This window comes from Polypterus senegalus, chromosome 3 (genome assembly GCF_016835505.1).
Source record: "Polypterus senegalus isolate Bchr_013 chromosome 3, ASM1683550v1, whole genome shotgun sequence".
In the NCBI taxonomy this organism is placed as follows: domain Eukaryota; kingdom Metazoa; phylum Chordata; class Cladistia; order Polypteriformes; family Polypteridae; genus Polypterus; species Polypterus senegalus.
Window position 1 is genome coordinate 256,475,931 of NC_053156.1, and position 14,966 is coordinate 256,490,896.

The 14,966-nt window shown below is 35.2% G+C and overlaps 1 protein-coding gene across 1 annotated transcript in view; it reads left to right on the plus strand.

Moving 5' to 3' along the window:
* The window catches only part of vsnl1b (visinin-like 1b), a 212,268-nt gene that overhangs the window by 55,386 nt on the left and 141,916 nt on the right, over nt 1-14,966 (plus strand). The window contains exon 2 of the mRNA XM_039748935.1: nt 10,838-11,004. Within this exon, the coding sequence (XP_039604869.1) occupies nt 10,843-11,004 (162 nt within the window). The 5' untranslated portion in view covers nt 10,838-10,842. The remainder of the gene's footprint in view (nt 1-10,837; nt 11,005-14,966) is intronic.

The following is a 14,966-nucleotide window of genomic DNA, read 5'->3' on the forward strand; positions in this document are numbered from 1 at the left end:
ATTTCCTTGCATGACACACTCATAAAAATACAAGCATTCAATTGTGAGATCATTTTAGTCTCCATTTAGCTAACATGCTTGTGTTTGGGATAGTGAGTAACTTGTGTATCAGCATATTTAATGATATTTTCAACCTATCATTTCACTAGAATGTTATATATTCTAAAATTGATGTACTCTCAGTATAGTGTGTGTTCCCAGAAAATAACTACCCTTCAAACAAATTTCCCTATGATTCATACTTTATATGTGAAGTTAAAGTATCATTTACAAAGTGTTGTGAATAAGGTTCCAGGTATAAATAGAAACATTTTGGGGAATCTGCTAATAGGACCTAAGACATGACCACTGTTCAAAACACAGATAACTCTCTCTCTCTCTCTCTCTCTCTCTCTCTCTCTCTCTCTGGTGATACTGATTTGCTTTTAGCTTTGTATTATTATTACATTTTTAGTTTTTCAGTATTTGGATTTTATTGCAGTGCAGCAAATAGCCTCAGTTTTACAGTTGGAATTGAAGGTTCTTAGGGGTTTTTATTTGGTTTTTTTTAGTTTTTTATTAAAGCATACATGCATGCACAATAGGACCAAAAACACAGGTGGTGTTGTATATAAATTTTAAAATGTCATCATTCATACCCATTGAAAAACCACCAGAGTAAAGAACAATTAAAACAGATGTATTATATGTTGTCTACATTGCCATTGTAAGCCATCTGTATAGAAAATGATGAGAAAAAGGCAGAGACAATATGAAGTTTATTAAATGGGGTACAATACTGTACTGAACATTTTACTTTAATTTAAAACAGCATATACCCTAAAATGTACTACTGAATTTATTTTACTACTTTATGTAATAATTTTTAGGACCCTCATTTTGCTTAATTTCACTTAGATAAAAATTGAATTTTACTGTACATTAAAAAAATAAATTAGACTTATTTCGCTTACATGCCTTTTACATGTCAAAACAGTCAGCGCTTGTTTTGAATTTATCCTGTGCAAATTAAGAAAGAAAACATATATTTATGTTTTTCATATATTTATATAAATACTATATTTCATGTCATACTGTAAGTCCAAAAAATATGATTAAGATAATTTAGTGAATTAAATGTTTATTTAAGGGATAATTTGTAAGTAAATCTTTTAATTCAATAAGCAGCACTTACTTTTGTGATCATATTTTGTTTTGATTGTCTTGATTGTTTTTAATCAGTAATTTACAGCATTTTATTTTTGCTTATTGTTAATAATTTTATTGATATAATTGCAGTGACATTTTGTGTTTTTTTTACATGATTATCACCATATTTTGGCACAGTTTTCCATGACTGCACCCAAATTGTTAATATTTGTTATTATGCTTCTGATGTCATCCATTGATGCTCTTTAAGATGGAGGCCAATGATTCATCCTATTAAAGATGTGTATAAAAAACACAAAAACCATTGCTTTCAATAGGTTCAGAAAGGAAAGGTTTTATAAAAAGGTTTGGGTTCAGTTTTTCCTCTCTTGACTATGAGTTATGCCTCACATTTTAAAGTTTTGATGATTTTTTTTTTCTTTCTTATTTCTGGCTTTGAATTCTTGCTTGTTTAACAACACTTCTTTTGTTTTTTCCCCATTGGTAGCCATTATTCCATTTTTCAAAATAAAATACCTTGTCTTTTGGATGTTCAAATTTCATCATTGTTAAAACAAATCCTTTATTTATAAGAACTATGTAATGTTTTCTATTGTAAGTAAACAGTCTCTCACATCTCATTAAACTGCTTTATCTGTTTCAGACTTTTTCATGATCTAGTTAATTAAAAAAAAATATATATATATTTATATATTGTTTTCTTAACAGCACATGGATTATCTGTTTAGTTTTATTAACAGTAGCTAACCACCTTGATTCTAGACAAATTTGTTACATTAAATGAAAGGCAACTAAATAATAAGCATGTTTATTTACATACAGACTATTATATATTGAAAGAATAACCTAAATTCATAATCAGGAGAATTTTAAAATCTGCAAACAAAGCTGGTAAACCCATTTAATCAGAGTGATTATGTGAAGCATAATTCAAATCTTCTCTTTAAAGGAAGCAACTCCAGAACAAATCTAATCAAGTCAAAAACTGTTGATTGTTCAAATGAGCTTTTGCCAAATCTTGGCAAAAACTTACTAACCTTTTTCCTAGGAACCAAGAAATTATTATATATACCTCAGCAAAAGTTTCTTTGTAAATTAAAGCATTCTAGCAAACTGCATCTTACACCAATCTTCTACATTATGTATCACACATCTATTTCTCAATGTACTTCACCTACAGAAGTCTCTGGCATTGTGCACATTTGTGTTCTTCAGTAAAGCCACAGCTCAATGTTTCATATTTTTTTACTGTAATGTTAGGATTCTATTATTAACTTTCTCTTGCAAGATCCAAAGTTTACCTTAACTTGTTATCCCACTAAACCCATATCCTTCTTTGTTTTCTCTGCTAAATAAATATGTTTTCCTCCGATATGACTCCTTTCCTTTGAGCCTTTCTTTTCTGTATTTCTTACTCCCTACAGAAAGGTTTTTCCTTCCATTTTTTTGTGTGAATAGCCCTAGTACCAAGCAATATGGTTACTGTCATACAAAATGATCCTTCAACATCTTCTAGCCACTCATCCATGTATCCATCCATTAATTCATCTATCCATTTACTGAGCTTACATAAATCAAGTTTATGTTTGTGGGATCAAGACCCTATTGCATACCATACTCAGCTGCTGATATATCTATATCCCTAGGATGAGGGACTAAATCAGCATGAACAAAGTGAGAATTTGCAGCTTCACATAGATTTTTGACACTTTAGTACAGTAGCAATAAAAACTTTTTTAGTATGTCAATATTAAATAAATGAATAATAAAACATTTTAATCAAATACACTAAAATTACTTTGAAAATTGTACTATATTTAGCTGTAAAAATATTCAAGTAGATTTGGACAGTGCTGCAGTTTTCATATACAAAAAAAAAAGACCTGGTATACATAGACAAGTGTAGAAAGACACTACTGTTCTAATACCCGCCAGGCTAGAATACTTCCAATGAGACCCCAGTTTCCAGGCAGACAATCATATCACTTGTCCACTATTATTTCTAAGTGTTTATGTGTTTATTCATCAATCCCAACTTTAGAATGTGTGACTTGTTTCTCAGAAGAACAGAAGAGATTTAAGCTGGGTGGTTTATAGGCAGAGGCAATAAATAAAGTTATTTTCCAAGTTACAGTTGTACCTCTTCATCATATCATGTTTACTGGCATTATTCTATTTCATGCAATGTTGCTGAGTCACCGGGATTGTTTTTTGCCTCGGAGGAGCCGTACATGCGACGAGGCTATCAGTGACAGAGGAGAGTTACCATTTTCTGACCTAATGCTTGTTGTCATCATTATTGACTTTAACTAATCCCTGCTCTGATTAATTAATGGTGTCTGTTTCAGATCTGCTTTTCCTCTTCTGGGAATAATTTAAACTTTTTAGTTACATGTTAGCTTTAAAAATTAGATACTGACATTAAGTTGTGATACAGACAGAATTGGAGAAATATGTTTAGACAGTGACATATGGGTTCCACAATACGTCTGGTTGATTAGGATTCATTGTACAATACAATTAGCATACATGTAGGCATATGAAGGAAGAATCATTTATAACATGAAATCTGGGGCAAACATCTTGCACTTTAAATTAAGGGTTGGGAACATATCTGGAAAGTGAGCAGCAGTGAATGGCTGACTTGCTCCTATTCAAGGAATTGGTTGACTATCTCAATTGCACTGTTTCACCTTGTGACTAAATAAATCTTTAATTGATGATTTGTCAGCCCTCATGGCTTTTGTTTCTGCTTCAGTTAATGTCTTATTTTCAGTATTTTTTGTAACAGGTCTCACCAGCCACTGTTATTTTATTATTTATGCCAGCAAGAAAAGCATGGCTGTTTAACATAATTTTTTGCAATGTTATGTCACTATTTTATTTATTTTTGCTACATTTGAAGTAGTTTAAAACAGTTCAGTTTTGTTTTTCAAGCATTAAGAATATATGAACATAGTCTAAGAACTCTGAACAGTTAACCAAAAAAATTGATTTGCGTTGTATTGCCCAATCTTGATTTTTAATTAAGTTCATGTATACTGTATCAATAAAATACAATCAAGAATGCTACATGTATTGCCCAACATCTGCACATGCTCCTGCTGTGTAACTACAGTATTCTTTTTTTATATATCGTTACTTTTGCTAAAATGTAAGTGCAACTTGATGTTGCAGTGACACTTAGGCACTAATAATATCTACAAAGTGCTGTTTAGTATTGGGTAATTTTAGTCCTGCAGTTACATTATCATTCAAGGCAGTGAAAAGTAGAAACAATTAATAGTTGGAGCCAGTGGTTAACTTCATTGCACTACTGGATATAAATCATCATGTAGTCTTCTAAATTGTTCTGTAGCTCAAACTAGGCAATGAGTGAAATGACATTCAGACAAAGATGAGCAATACAATGTAGTAGACCTGCTATTGCCAAGTACAGTGTGATAAATATGGATGCAGAGGAAAACTATTAGGGAGAATATGAGGAGGAAAGGGAAAGGAAGTGACAAAACACGTTTTTATACACCGGAAAAATGTGTTTCTATTTGTAGAACAGCTATGCCATAATCAAAATAAATTAGTGCTATTTTAGTATTTCAGATAGTGTAATACAGGCTCAATGTTTTGCTACCATCTTTCTATTTCATGTCATCTTTATGTACTAAATTGAATAACCAAAAACCTTTAAAATAAGTTAATCCGAGTACCTTTTTGTTAAGTACATGTTGGTAAATGCTTAATAGTAGTTTTGTTTAAAAATTAGACATTAAATAAACTTTTTCATTAGGTTTAACTTTAACCAATGAATAATTTGCTTTACCATCCAAAACAAACTCATTTGGTTAAAAGCATCCTTGAAAAAACAAATCAATTTCAATGATTCCTTTTGAACTAGACAGATTAACGGGTTTAATTATATACACATGTTTGTACCTTTCCCTTCCATAACAGCTTTCCATTTCAGTATTTTCTACTTCAATTCTGCTTCACTCTGCCCCTGATACATAAACATCTATCAGTATAAGAGCTGTCATGGTAATTTTACACACCTACTTATCTGGTTACTACCTTTATCACTATAACAAAAAGTTACATACTCAAAATGAATCCATGATGTAGCCCCCCACTTTCACCACAGAACTCTCACTGTCCTCATCTGCTGTTCTGAGCACCATTCATTCTTCTTCTTACATTGACATTGCCTTAGAAACTAACCTTTCAACCATACATACCTTTCTCAGTGCCCACCTCACCACTACTCATGACATCCTCTGTGAAATCCTTACTCCAGATCTAGAAATAAAAAACATTTCTTTGTCTTATGTTTTCTGTTATTTGACTAACATTAAAAATCATATTTGTTATGAGGAGTATTGGTTGAAGAGGTTCTCCAACATGGAGATGAAGGTGATGAGACCCAGGTCAAGGCCAATGAAGATGTGGTGTCAGTTGATATGAAACAAATGGGTCACACCTCAAAGAATGGAGAAAGTGTCGAGAGTGGATGAAAAAACAACTTACCTGGGCAAATCCAAAAAATAGTCTGTAACCTGGTGGTGATTATGGTGATGTACTTTTGAACAAAGAAAATAAGATTTTAAAAAATTCCTAAAGGATTGTGACATTGTGTGTCACAGAGTCTTGGCAAGTGCAGTTTTAAGTCAAATGGGGCAAGGCAAGGACTGAAGGCGAGATCAGCACAGCCTCCTTGATTAGCAGCTCCGGTTGTCTATCTAAAATTAACGTTTGCATATAAATTGATCTGGCAATAATAATACATTTAAAATATAAATGGGCATTATATCTTACGGAAGCGTTTTAGGGCCACGGGGGAAAAAAAAAATACGGACACAGTAGCCAAGTTTCCATCCAGTTTTTTGCAACGTTTTGTTATCGATAAACAGAATATACGTAAAAAAAATGTGCGAAATTTGCTGTCTCCAGCCTGTTTCCATCCAACTGGCTTTTTATTGATAAAATGGTGTGCGTGATGATGTCATCCCCTCCAAAAAGAACTATCGCATAAGTTTTGTTGTATCTCGAAAAAAAATCTGCCCTTGAGCCGTTTCCATACATAATTTTGTGTATGTCGCAAATTATCTACCTTTTGTTTTCCACGTTACACCCACCTCCACTAAACAAAGAAATTGAGAGATTATTCAGTTTTTTTTTTTATTTGCCAGCTTACTGTTATTTCAGTTTCACAAATAATTGGAATTGTACATAATATCTGAAGACGACAGCAGAATGAAGCAGTTGCTTGTCTGATAGCCCTAGAGCTTGAAGAACGTACCCCAGTGCGGGTATGGGAGAGACGACGGAATAAGACCTTCTGGGAGGAGGTGGTGGGGAGACACTTCACAGAAAATCTCTGGTTGCAATATTTTAGAATGACACGGCCGATGTTTGAGATGTTGTGTGGATTCATCAGTCCTGTCACCGACCACCGGTTCCAACCCAAAAGCGGATTGCCATCGCCCTTTACAAGCTGGCAACCTGCGCCGAGTATAGAGTAGTTGGAGAAACTTTCGGGGTTAGTAAAACTACCGTCCATCAATGTGTATATGCTGTGTGCACCGCTATTAAAGAAAAATTAATGCGCCGTTATATCAGACTTCCGACTGTAGCGGAGGCCAATGAAATTGCATATCGCAATTCCTTGGTGCATCTTGTGCCACAGATTTAAGGTGCGCTGGATGGCACGCATTTGCCTATTCTTCCCCCAACGGAAGGCTACCGCGAGTACATTAATCGCAAAGGGTGGCCATCTATTGTTCTCCAGGCCCTTGTTGATGACCGGTGCATGAAACAAGACATTTGCGTTGGCACTCCTGGAAGTGCCCATGATGCAGCTGTGTTTGCAGCATCGGATCTGTACAGGTGAGCCTACCTTTTAACATCCCTTCTCAGTGCGATAACAACTGAATTAGTACTGTAACCTGCTTCCCTTAAGGTTTTTAATTAAAACTGAAATTTGAATTAATACAAAATAACGACGTTTAATCAAAAAAAAACTAAAGTTAATATTAATGAGAGAATTTCTCATATATGCTAAAACATCTGCCATTTAATAATAAGAAAAAAATGTTTAGATAATGAAACACACAGTTTATTAAATATTTTGACTGGCACAGTAAATTACCTTTGCGGTTTTTGTATTATTTAGACATCCTGAGAGACACCCCCAGGCTACAGTTGATGTGGAGGGAGTTCAGGTACCCCTTTTAGTAGCAGGAGACCCAGCCTATCCGCTACTGCATTGGCTCATCACGAGAAATAACGAGTCTCTTCATCAGACCATGCGAACCGCTCCGCTATTCTCGTTTTGATTGCACGTGATGAAAATGTATCATGTGACACATTTATTTGCGTTAAAGCCCTTTTTTCCGACAAAAAGTGTTTCCAATGTAGTTTTTGCGACATCTGAAGTATCGATATGGAATTTACGCGCTAAAGTTAAACAGAAAAATATTATGTCGACATGTACAACATTTTATCGATAATTAGCATTTCCATCAGCTAAAATTTGAAGCGCTAAATATTTTTTCGCAAAAACTCCTTGGATGGAAACCTGGTTACTGAAGAAAAAAAGTCTAAATGTCGAGATTAAAGTCGACATGTTGACTTTATTCTCGACATTTCCACTTTATTCTCGCCATTTACGTCGAGATTAAAGTCGACATGTTGACTTTATTCTCGACATTTCTATTTTATTCTCGTCATTTATGTCGAGATTAAAGTCGACATTTACACTTTATTCTATTGTTTATTTTGTCAGTAGAATGTCGCAAACTAAACATCTTAAAATGAATGTTCAATTTACTAGATTTTCTCAAACCCCTTCATTAATTAATGTAGCACATTAAATGCTTTATATTAAGTGTTCCCCGACCCAGTTTTTAATCTCTATGCGCTTCTTCAACTGACTTCCTCTTGCACTGTGAGGCGCAGACAGCGATCGCCACACATTGACTTCATGATGTTCCTGCTCTAAGAACATTCAGAATACTAAGAGAAATACTTGATATCTTCTTCACGATGAAATGCATTAAAGCATGTATTAAACATGGGTGGCGGCGGGCACGGTGGCGTGGCTATAGAGCTGCTCCCTTGCATTAAGGGGTACCCAGTTGTATGTTCAGTGTAGTGCAAAGTTCCAAAAACTAGATATATGAATAGAAAGATAGATAGATAGATAGATAGATAGATAGATAGATAGATAGATAGATAGATTAGAAAAACTGTATTAATCCCAAGTGGGAATTCACATGCACACAGCAGCAGAAACATAAAAACAAGGATACTGACTCACAAGACAAATGATGCAGGTAATCAATCAAGATGTAAATAAACATAAATAAGACCAGAGTCTCTCTAGCAAGTGCAGCCTGCTCTGACCTTTCTTATACGGTGTAAATGTCTTGTGAGACTAATCCAGTTTGCTATTATATGGACCCCTAGGTACTTGTAGCCCTCCACAACTTCCACTTGCTCTCCCTGGATGGTGACATGTCTCAGGGCACATTGGCACGCCTTAATACAGCCTATGATGGATAAGTCATCTGAAAATTTCTGCAGATGGCAAGTGCTGGTGTTATGCTGGAAGCTTGTTGTGTAGAGGGTGAGCAGAAATGGAGACAGACAGTTCCCTGAGGTGCTCCAATATTATATACCATTATTTCTGACACACAGTCTCCCAGCCTCACAAACTGCTGTCTGTTAGCCAGGTTGTCCATGATCCAGGAGATTGTGGGGGAAACAAGCTTTAAAATCTTCTAACATTCAATGAGGCCAAATGGTATTAAAAGCACTGGAAAACTCAAAGAACATTATCCTGGCTGTTGTGCCATCTTTGTCCAAGTGGGAGTAGGTTTGTGGAGCATATAGATGAGGGTATCTTGTACATTTATATGTGTGTCTGATAGGAAAATTGCAGAAGATCCAGATGTTCTAAACTCAGGGGCCGTAGCTGTTTTAGGAACAGCCTCTCATAGGTCTTCATGATGTATGAAGTAAGAGCAACTGGTCTGAAGTCCTTTGGATCATTAGAATGACCTTTCTTTATAACTGGGACCACACAGGATGTTTTCCACACCTGGGGAACATTCTGCAAATTCAGGGAAAGAGAGAACAGGTGTTGTTGGACCCCACAGAGCTGGTTAGCACATGTTTTCAGCACTCTGTGTCTGATTCCATCTGGCCCTGGCCTCAGCTCTCTCCTCACTTCGTCAGCAGAGACACAACGTCCAGAGTGTGGAGTGGAGCTGGAGACCACAAGTGTGATGTTATTGTGGGGAAAGCTTGTGCAGATGGCAATTGGGATTCCAGAATTTCCTCAAATCGTTCTCAGAAGCTAGTAGTTTTGGGTAAGGGCTGTACTGTCAAGAATGAGTCAAATCTGTTGAAGAACTGGTTCAGTTCATTAGCTCTGCTGTTGTTCTCTTCCTCACCAAATTTTACAGCCTGCTTGTAGCCAGTGATAGTTTCAACCCATTACATACCTCATTCATGTTGTTCTTTTGTAACTTGTGCTCAAGTTTTTCTCTGTAGCAGGCTTTCCCCTTTTCGGAGATGCTTCTTCAGTTCTGACTGCACCTGCTTTATTTCACCTTTATCTTCCTGTTCAAAAGGGCTTTCAAGACTTTTGTCATCCATGGTTTGTTGTTGGGGAAACAGTGCACTGTCTTTTTGGGGACTATATCCACACAGAACTTGATTTAGTCTGAGATACAGTGACTGACTCCCACAATGTTCTGGCACTCACAAAGCATGTCCCAGTCAGTGTTTTCAGATGCATCAGTCAGAGCCTCCTCAGCCTCCACTGTCCATTCCTGCACAGTCCTGGTAGAGGATGGCAGCTGCTGGGCAATGGGTTTATATGCAGGTATGAGCTATACCAAATTATGGTTCGAACTGCCTAAAGGTGGTAGAGCAACTGATAGATAGATAGATAGATAGATAGATAGATAGATAGATAGATAGATAGAAACTGCAGTGTAATGTTGGCCATTTGAAACTAGTTAGTTTCTCATACATCACATACTTCTCTTTCATAAGCTAGCTCTTCAGGTTCTCTCTTATATCAAATGATGTAAATATGTTAGTTGTTTATCTTTATTATGGGGATCTCAGATGCTAACATTATTACATTTAAATATGTTAAAACACTGAATAGTATTCTAATAGGTTAATTAGACTAATGTAGTCTTTAATCTGTCAATCTGTTTTTGAGTTTGGTTAATCCAGTTCAGGGTTAGAGGGATTGTTGCCAACCTTTGCAGCAATCGATAAAATGTAGAAACCAGTTCTGAATGGGGATATGTCTTAACAATTGAAGTATTTATTTTTCTTACCCTTTACAAAATACCAAAAAGAATTAAATCCATGTACAGAAATCAGGTGTGTTACAGGAAATAATAATGAAAATTCAGTACCATTGCTATTTAGAGTATATCTTATAATTAATATTTATATATAGTATTACATAATACTGCAAGTACAGGTCATGATATTTACATCTTATATGAGAGTAATGTGTTTTTTGTTTATTTGATTTTTAATTGAATACAGTTTTCAGCATTCAAAGATTCACATTCAAAAATTCATAATAATGACAAGTACATTTCTGTGTGTACAAAACCTGAGCTTCAGTATATTTAATGCAGCTCTTTGTTTTTCTTTTTTTCAGAAACAATGGGGAAACAGAACAGCAAACTGGCCCCTGAAGTTATGGAGGACTTGGTAAAGAGCACAGAGTTTAATGAACATGAACTTAAACAGTGGTACAAAGGATTTCTAAAGGATTGTCCAAGTGGAAGGCTTAATTTGGATGAGTTTCAGCAGCTGTATGTAAAGGTAAGTATTTGGAGTTCATTCTTTTTGAAATGTACCAGGATGAAGATAACATGAAAATCATTTTTTTCACCTATTCATTTGTTGGTGTTTTGTTATAGATTTATATGATACTAAGCTCTTTAGAAACACTTAACACTTAATAACTCTAAAATATATGTTTTAGTTTAAAGTGGTTTCCACTCAGATTAATAAAAAAACATATACTTCTTTGCTGATTGATGGCTATGATAACCATGCAAATTTTTTGAATGCAGGATTGAAGTGTTTTCATTTTTAATGTCATTTTAGAGTGCATTAGTGGCTGTGTTGATCACTAATAAATCAGATGATCAGATTTCTTAAATGTTGCTTGAATTAGATATTAAGTGTCATTTCCTTTTAAGAAAATCTTGAAAGTGTCAGAATTATTTACATTTTTTGAAATTGTCCTTAATCTCTAAATTATTTTCCTTTAATGTATTACTATACAAGAAAGTGCATTACCACTAATAACAGTTTTCATTGATTTCCACTGTATTTCTCACTCTATTACAAAGCTGCAGGGAGCAGAAGCCATTCCTAGCAGCCTATGACAGAGTGAAGTAACCAAGTTCGGATGAGATACCAGCCTTTCACAGGGCAGACTTATGCACACATTTGTATCAGGCCAATTTAGGTATACCAGAAGGAAACTGAGATACCAGAGGAAAACATTCGCATAAACCACACTACATAGTGACTAAACGTAAAAATAAGACTTACTAACATACTAAATAACATAATGCTTGTATATATTGTTTTTTTGTAGAAATGCAAACAAAACATCTTTTACAAACTATTATCAGGTGTAGAGCATACAGCTTTCTGGTAAAATAAATCTAATTTAGGAATTTGACAGCTATTGAAATGAAAGAACATTTTAATCAATTACAGTATCACAGTAATCACTGTCAGAAGTTCAACTTGATGACAAAAATTGGAGATCTTAATAAAGTGGGTAAGTGCCGCATGACAGAGTACACTCTGCTTACTTTAATGCTTTGTTCTTTGATTGTTCGAACTGATTTATACTTTAGGTTGTAATCATTGTGAGGCTCTCTTTTACAATTCTTCAAATTTCTGTTATTAATTTTAAGATTTCTGAGCCAAACTAGAAATATATAAGTTAAAGCAGACTCATTAGATTTTTATATAAAAATTAAATGCAATTTTGGAATTTTAGAACACTTTTTTTTTTGGAATTTGTATTCATTTTATTGCAATCACACCATACAAATCAATATATTTTTACAAAAAGTAGGACTAAGAACAAGTCGACCCTCACCCCTGAGAGAAAGAGCATGGCCAACAGAATAAAACTTAAGGCTTGTAAATATACCTAAATTGATGAGTTTGATAAGTCAATAGAGATGAATGGAGAAGAAAAAAAAATACAGAAATAATTGCTTCCTCAGTGCTTTAAGAGCTTATTCTAAAATATTACTGATTAGATCCTGCCATGTTTTGAAAAAAAATCTGTACAGATCCTCTAACTGAGTATTTGATTTTTTCCAATTTCAAATAGTATAAAACATCGGTTTCCCACTGACTTAAAAGAGGAGAGTTAGGATTCTTCCAGTTTAGCAAAATAAATCTGCGTGCCAAAAGTGTAGTGAATGCAATCACAGTTTGTTTGTCCTTCTCCACTTTAAACCCATCTGGAAGAACCCCAAACACAGCTGTTAATGGGTTAGGAGCAGGCCCGGCCTTAGGCATAAGCGAAGTAGGCGACCGCCTAGGGCCCCGGCGTCCGGGCCCCTGGCTCGCCCCTCTCCTCCCCTCGAATTATTTGAGAACAACAACAACGCAAGAACACTTAAATAGCTTAGCACTGATTTCTATAGAACAAAACATTGTTCAAACTTTGGATTACTCTGAGCTGCTTCATGACTTTGCCTCAAAGAAAGCGCGCAAAATAAATTTTTAATTGCATGTAGCTCAGTAGTAGCAGAGTAGCAATAACACTTTGTTTACAGTACATGGTTTTTCGATTTTTTTTGCAATCACTGCTGCTACGCCTGCTCACTAGTTGTAATCTTATTGTTGCTTCGTTCGTCATAAAGTGTTCCAGAAACAGGAAGTTTGAAATATATCCCGAGACTCATAATTACTTCAGTAAAATAAAATAAGAATTAAGTATTAACCCAGAAAATTATCATTTCTCAAACATTCCAAAAGTTTCAAATATCCCAAAAAATAAAAAAGGACAAAAAAACTAAAAAAAGAAAAAATACAAAAAAACTAAGCTGGGCTTAGCTACATACTACAACGTGGTGCCCAATGGAAACAGTGCAAACTGGCTAAATCACATGTTTTGGGCCTGCACCAAATAAACATCATTCTGGACCAAAATTTTTAATTACCTTTCAGACAGCCTTGGTCTCAGAATCCCTCCTAACCAGGCCCGGTCTTAGGTATTATGGGGCCCCTGGACCCCCCTTTCGCCTAGGGCCCCATAATACCTAAGACCGGGCCTGGTTAGGAGGGATTCTGAGACCAAGGCTGTCTGAAAGGTAATTAAAAATTTTGGTCCAGAATGATGTTAATTTGGTGCAGGCCCAAAACATGTGATCTAGTGAAGCTGGGACTTGATTGCAGCATTTGCAGGTTGGATCTTGCCCTGAAAACATTTTGGAGAGTTTTAGGTCAGACAGATGTGCTCGATATATAATTTTGAGTTGAATAATTGTATGTTTTGCGCATATGGAGCTCGAGTGAATTCTCTGCATTGCGTTTTTTCACTCCTTTTCTGATATATTAATTGAGAGATCTTTTTCCCATTGTCCTCTTGGATCTTTGAAAGGGAGGGACTGTAAAATAATTTTATGTATTGCAGAGATGGTGTCTGAGTCCTTGAAATTGAGCAATATTTTCTCCAGCATGGACAAGGGTGCAATATGAGGAAAATCGGGCAAGTTCTGTTTTACAAAGTTGCTAATTTGAAGATAATGAAAGAAATGTGTAGCTGGAATGTTAAATTTGGAATGTAATTGTTCATAGGATGCAAAGACGTTGTCTATATAAAGATCTCTAAGCAAATTTTTTCCAGATATTAAAAACTGCATATGTTTGCGAAGGTTAAAAGAGGTGGTTCTCTTGCAGAGGTGCCAAGCTTCTTCATCTTAAAATGCTTTCTACATTGGTTCCATATTCTGAGTGAGTGAAGCACAATTGGGTTATTAGTATATTGCCAATAAATTGCATTTATTGGGGCACAGAGCAGGTAATATAAAGAAGTACTGCAGGATTTTAGTTCTTTTGCAGACCAAGCCTGTGTATGTTCATCTATTTGTGTCCAGGTTTTTATAGCTTGTATGTTTGTTGCCCAGTAATAAAACTGGAAGTTAGGTAGAGCCATGCCACCTTCTGCCTTGTCTTTGTTAGGTCGCACTTTGGATACGTGGATGTTTTGAGTTCCAAATAAATTAGGTTATTGTTGAATCTAATTGGTTAAAAAATGATTTATTGATGTATATTGGAATGTTTTCATATAAAAAAGGAGTTTAGGATGAATATTCATCTTAATAATGTTAATTCTTCCAGCTAGAGTGAGATAAAGGGTTGACTATCTTTGCAAGTCTTGCTTAATTTTTTCCATGCAGACGGTGAAATTTTGTTGATAAAGAGCTTTATGTGTACTTGTGATGTTTACCCCTAGGTATTTAAACTGTTCTGCAATGAAAGAAGGTAGGGTGTCTAATCTAATATTATATGCTTGAGAATTCACTGGAAAGAGTACACTTTTATTCAGATTAATTCTGAGACCAGAGATCTTTTGAAATTCCGTGAGTGCTGTTAAGACTGCAGGCACAGAATTTTGTGGTTCTGATATATACAGTACCATATCATCAGCATATAGAGAAATTTTCTGTTCCAGTCCTTCTCTGATAATCCACTTTATCTGATCAGCATTTCGACAGTGTATTACCAGTGGTTCAATGGCG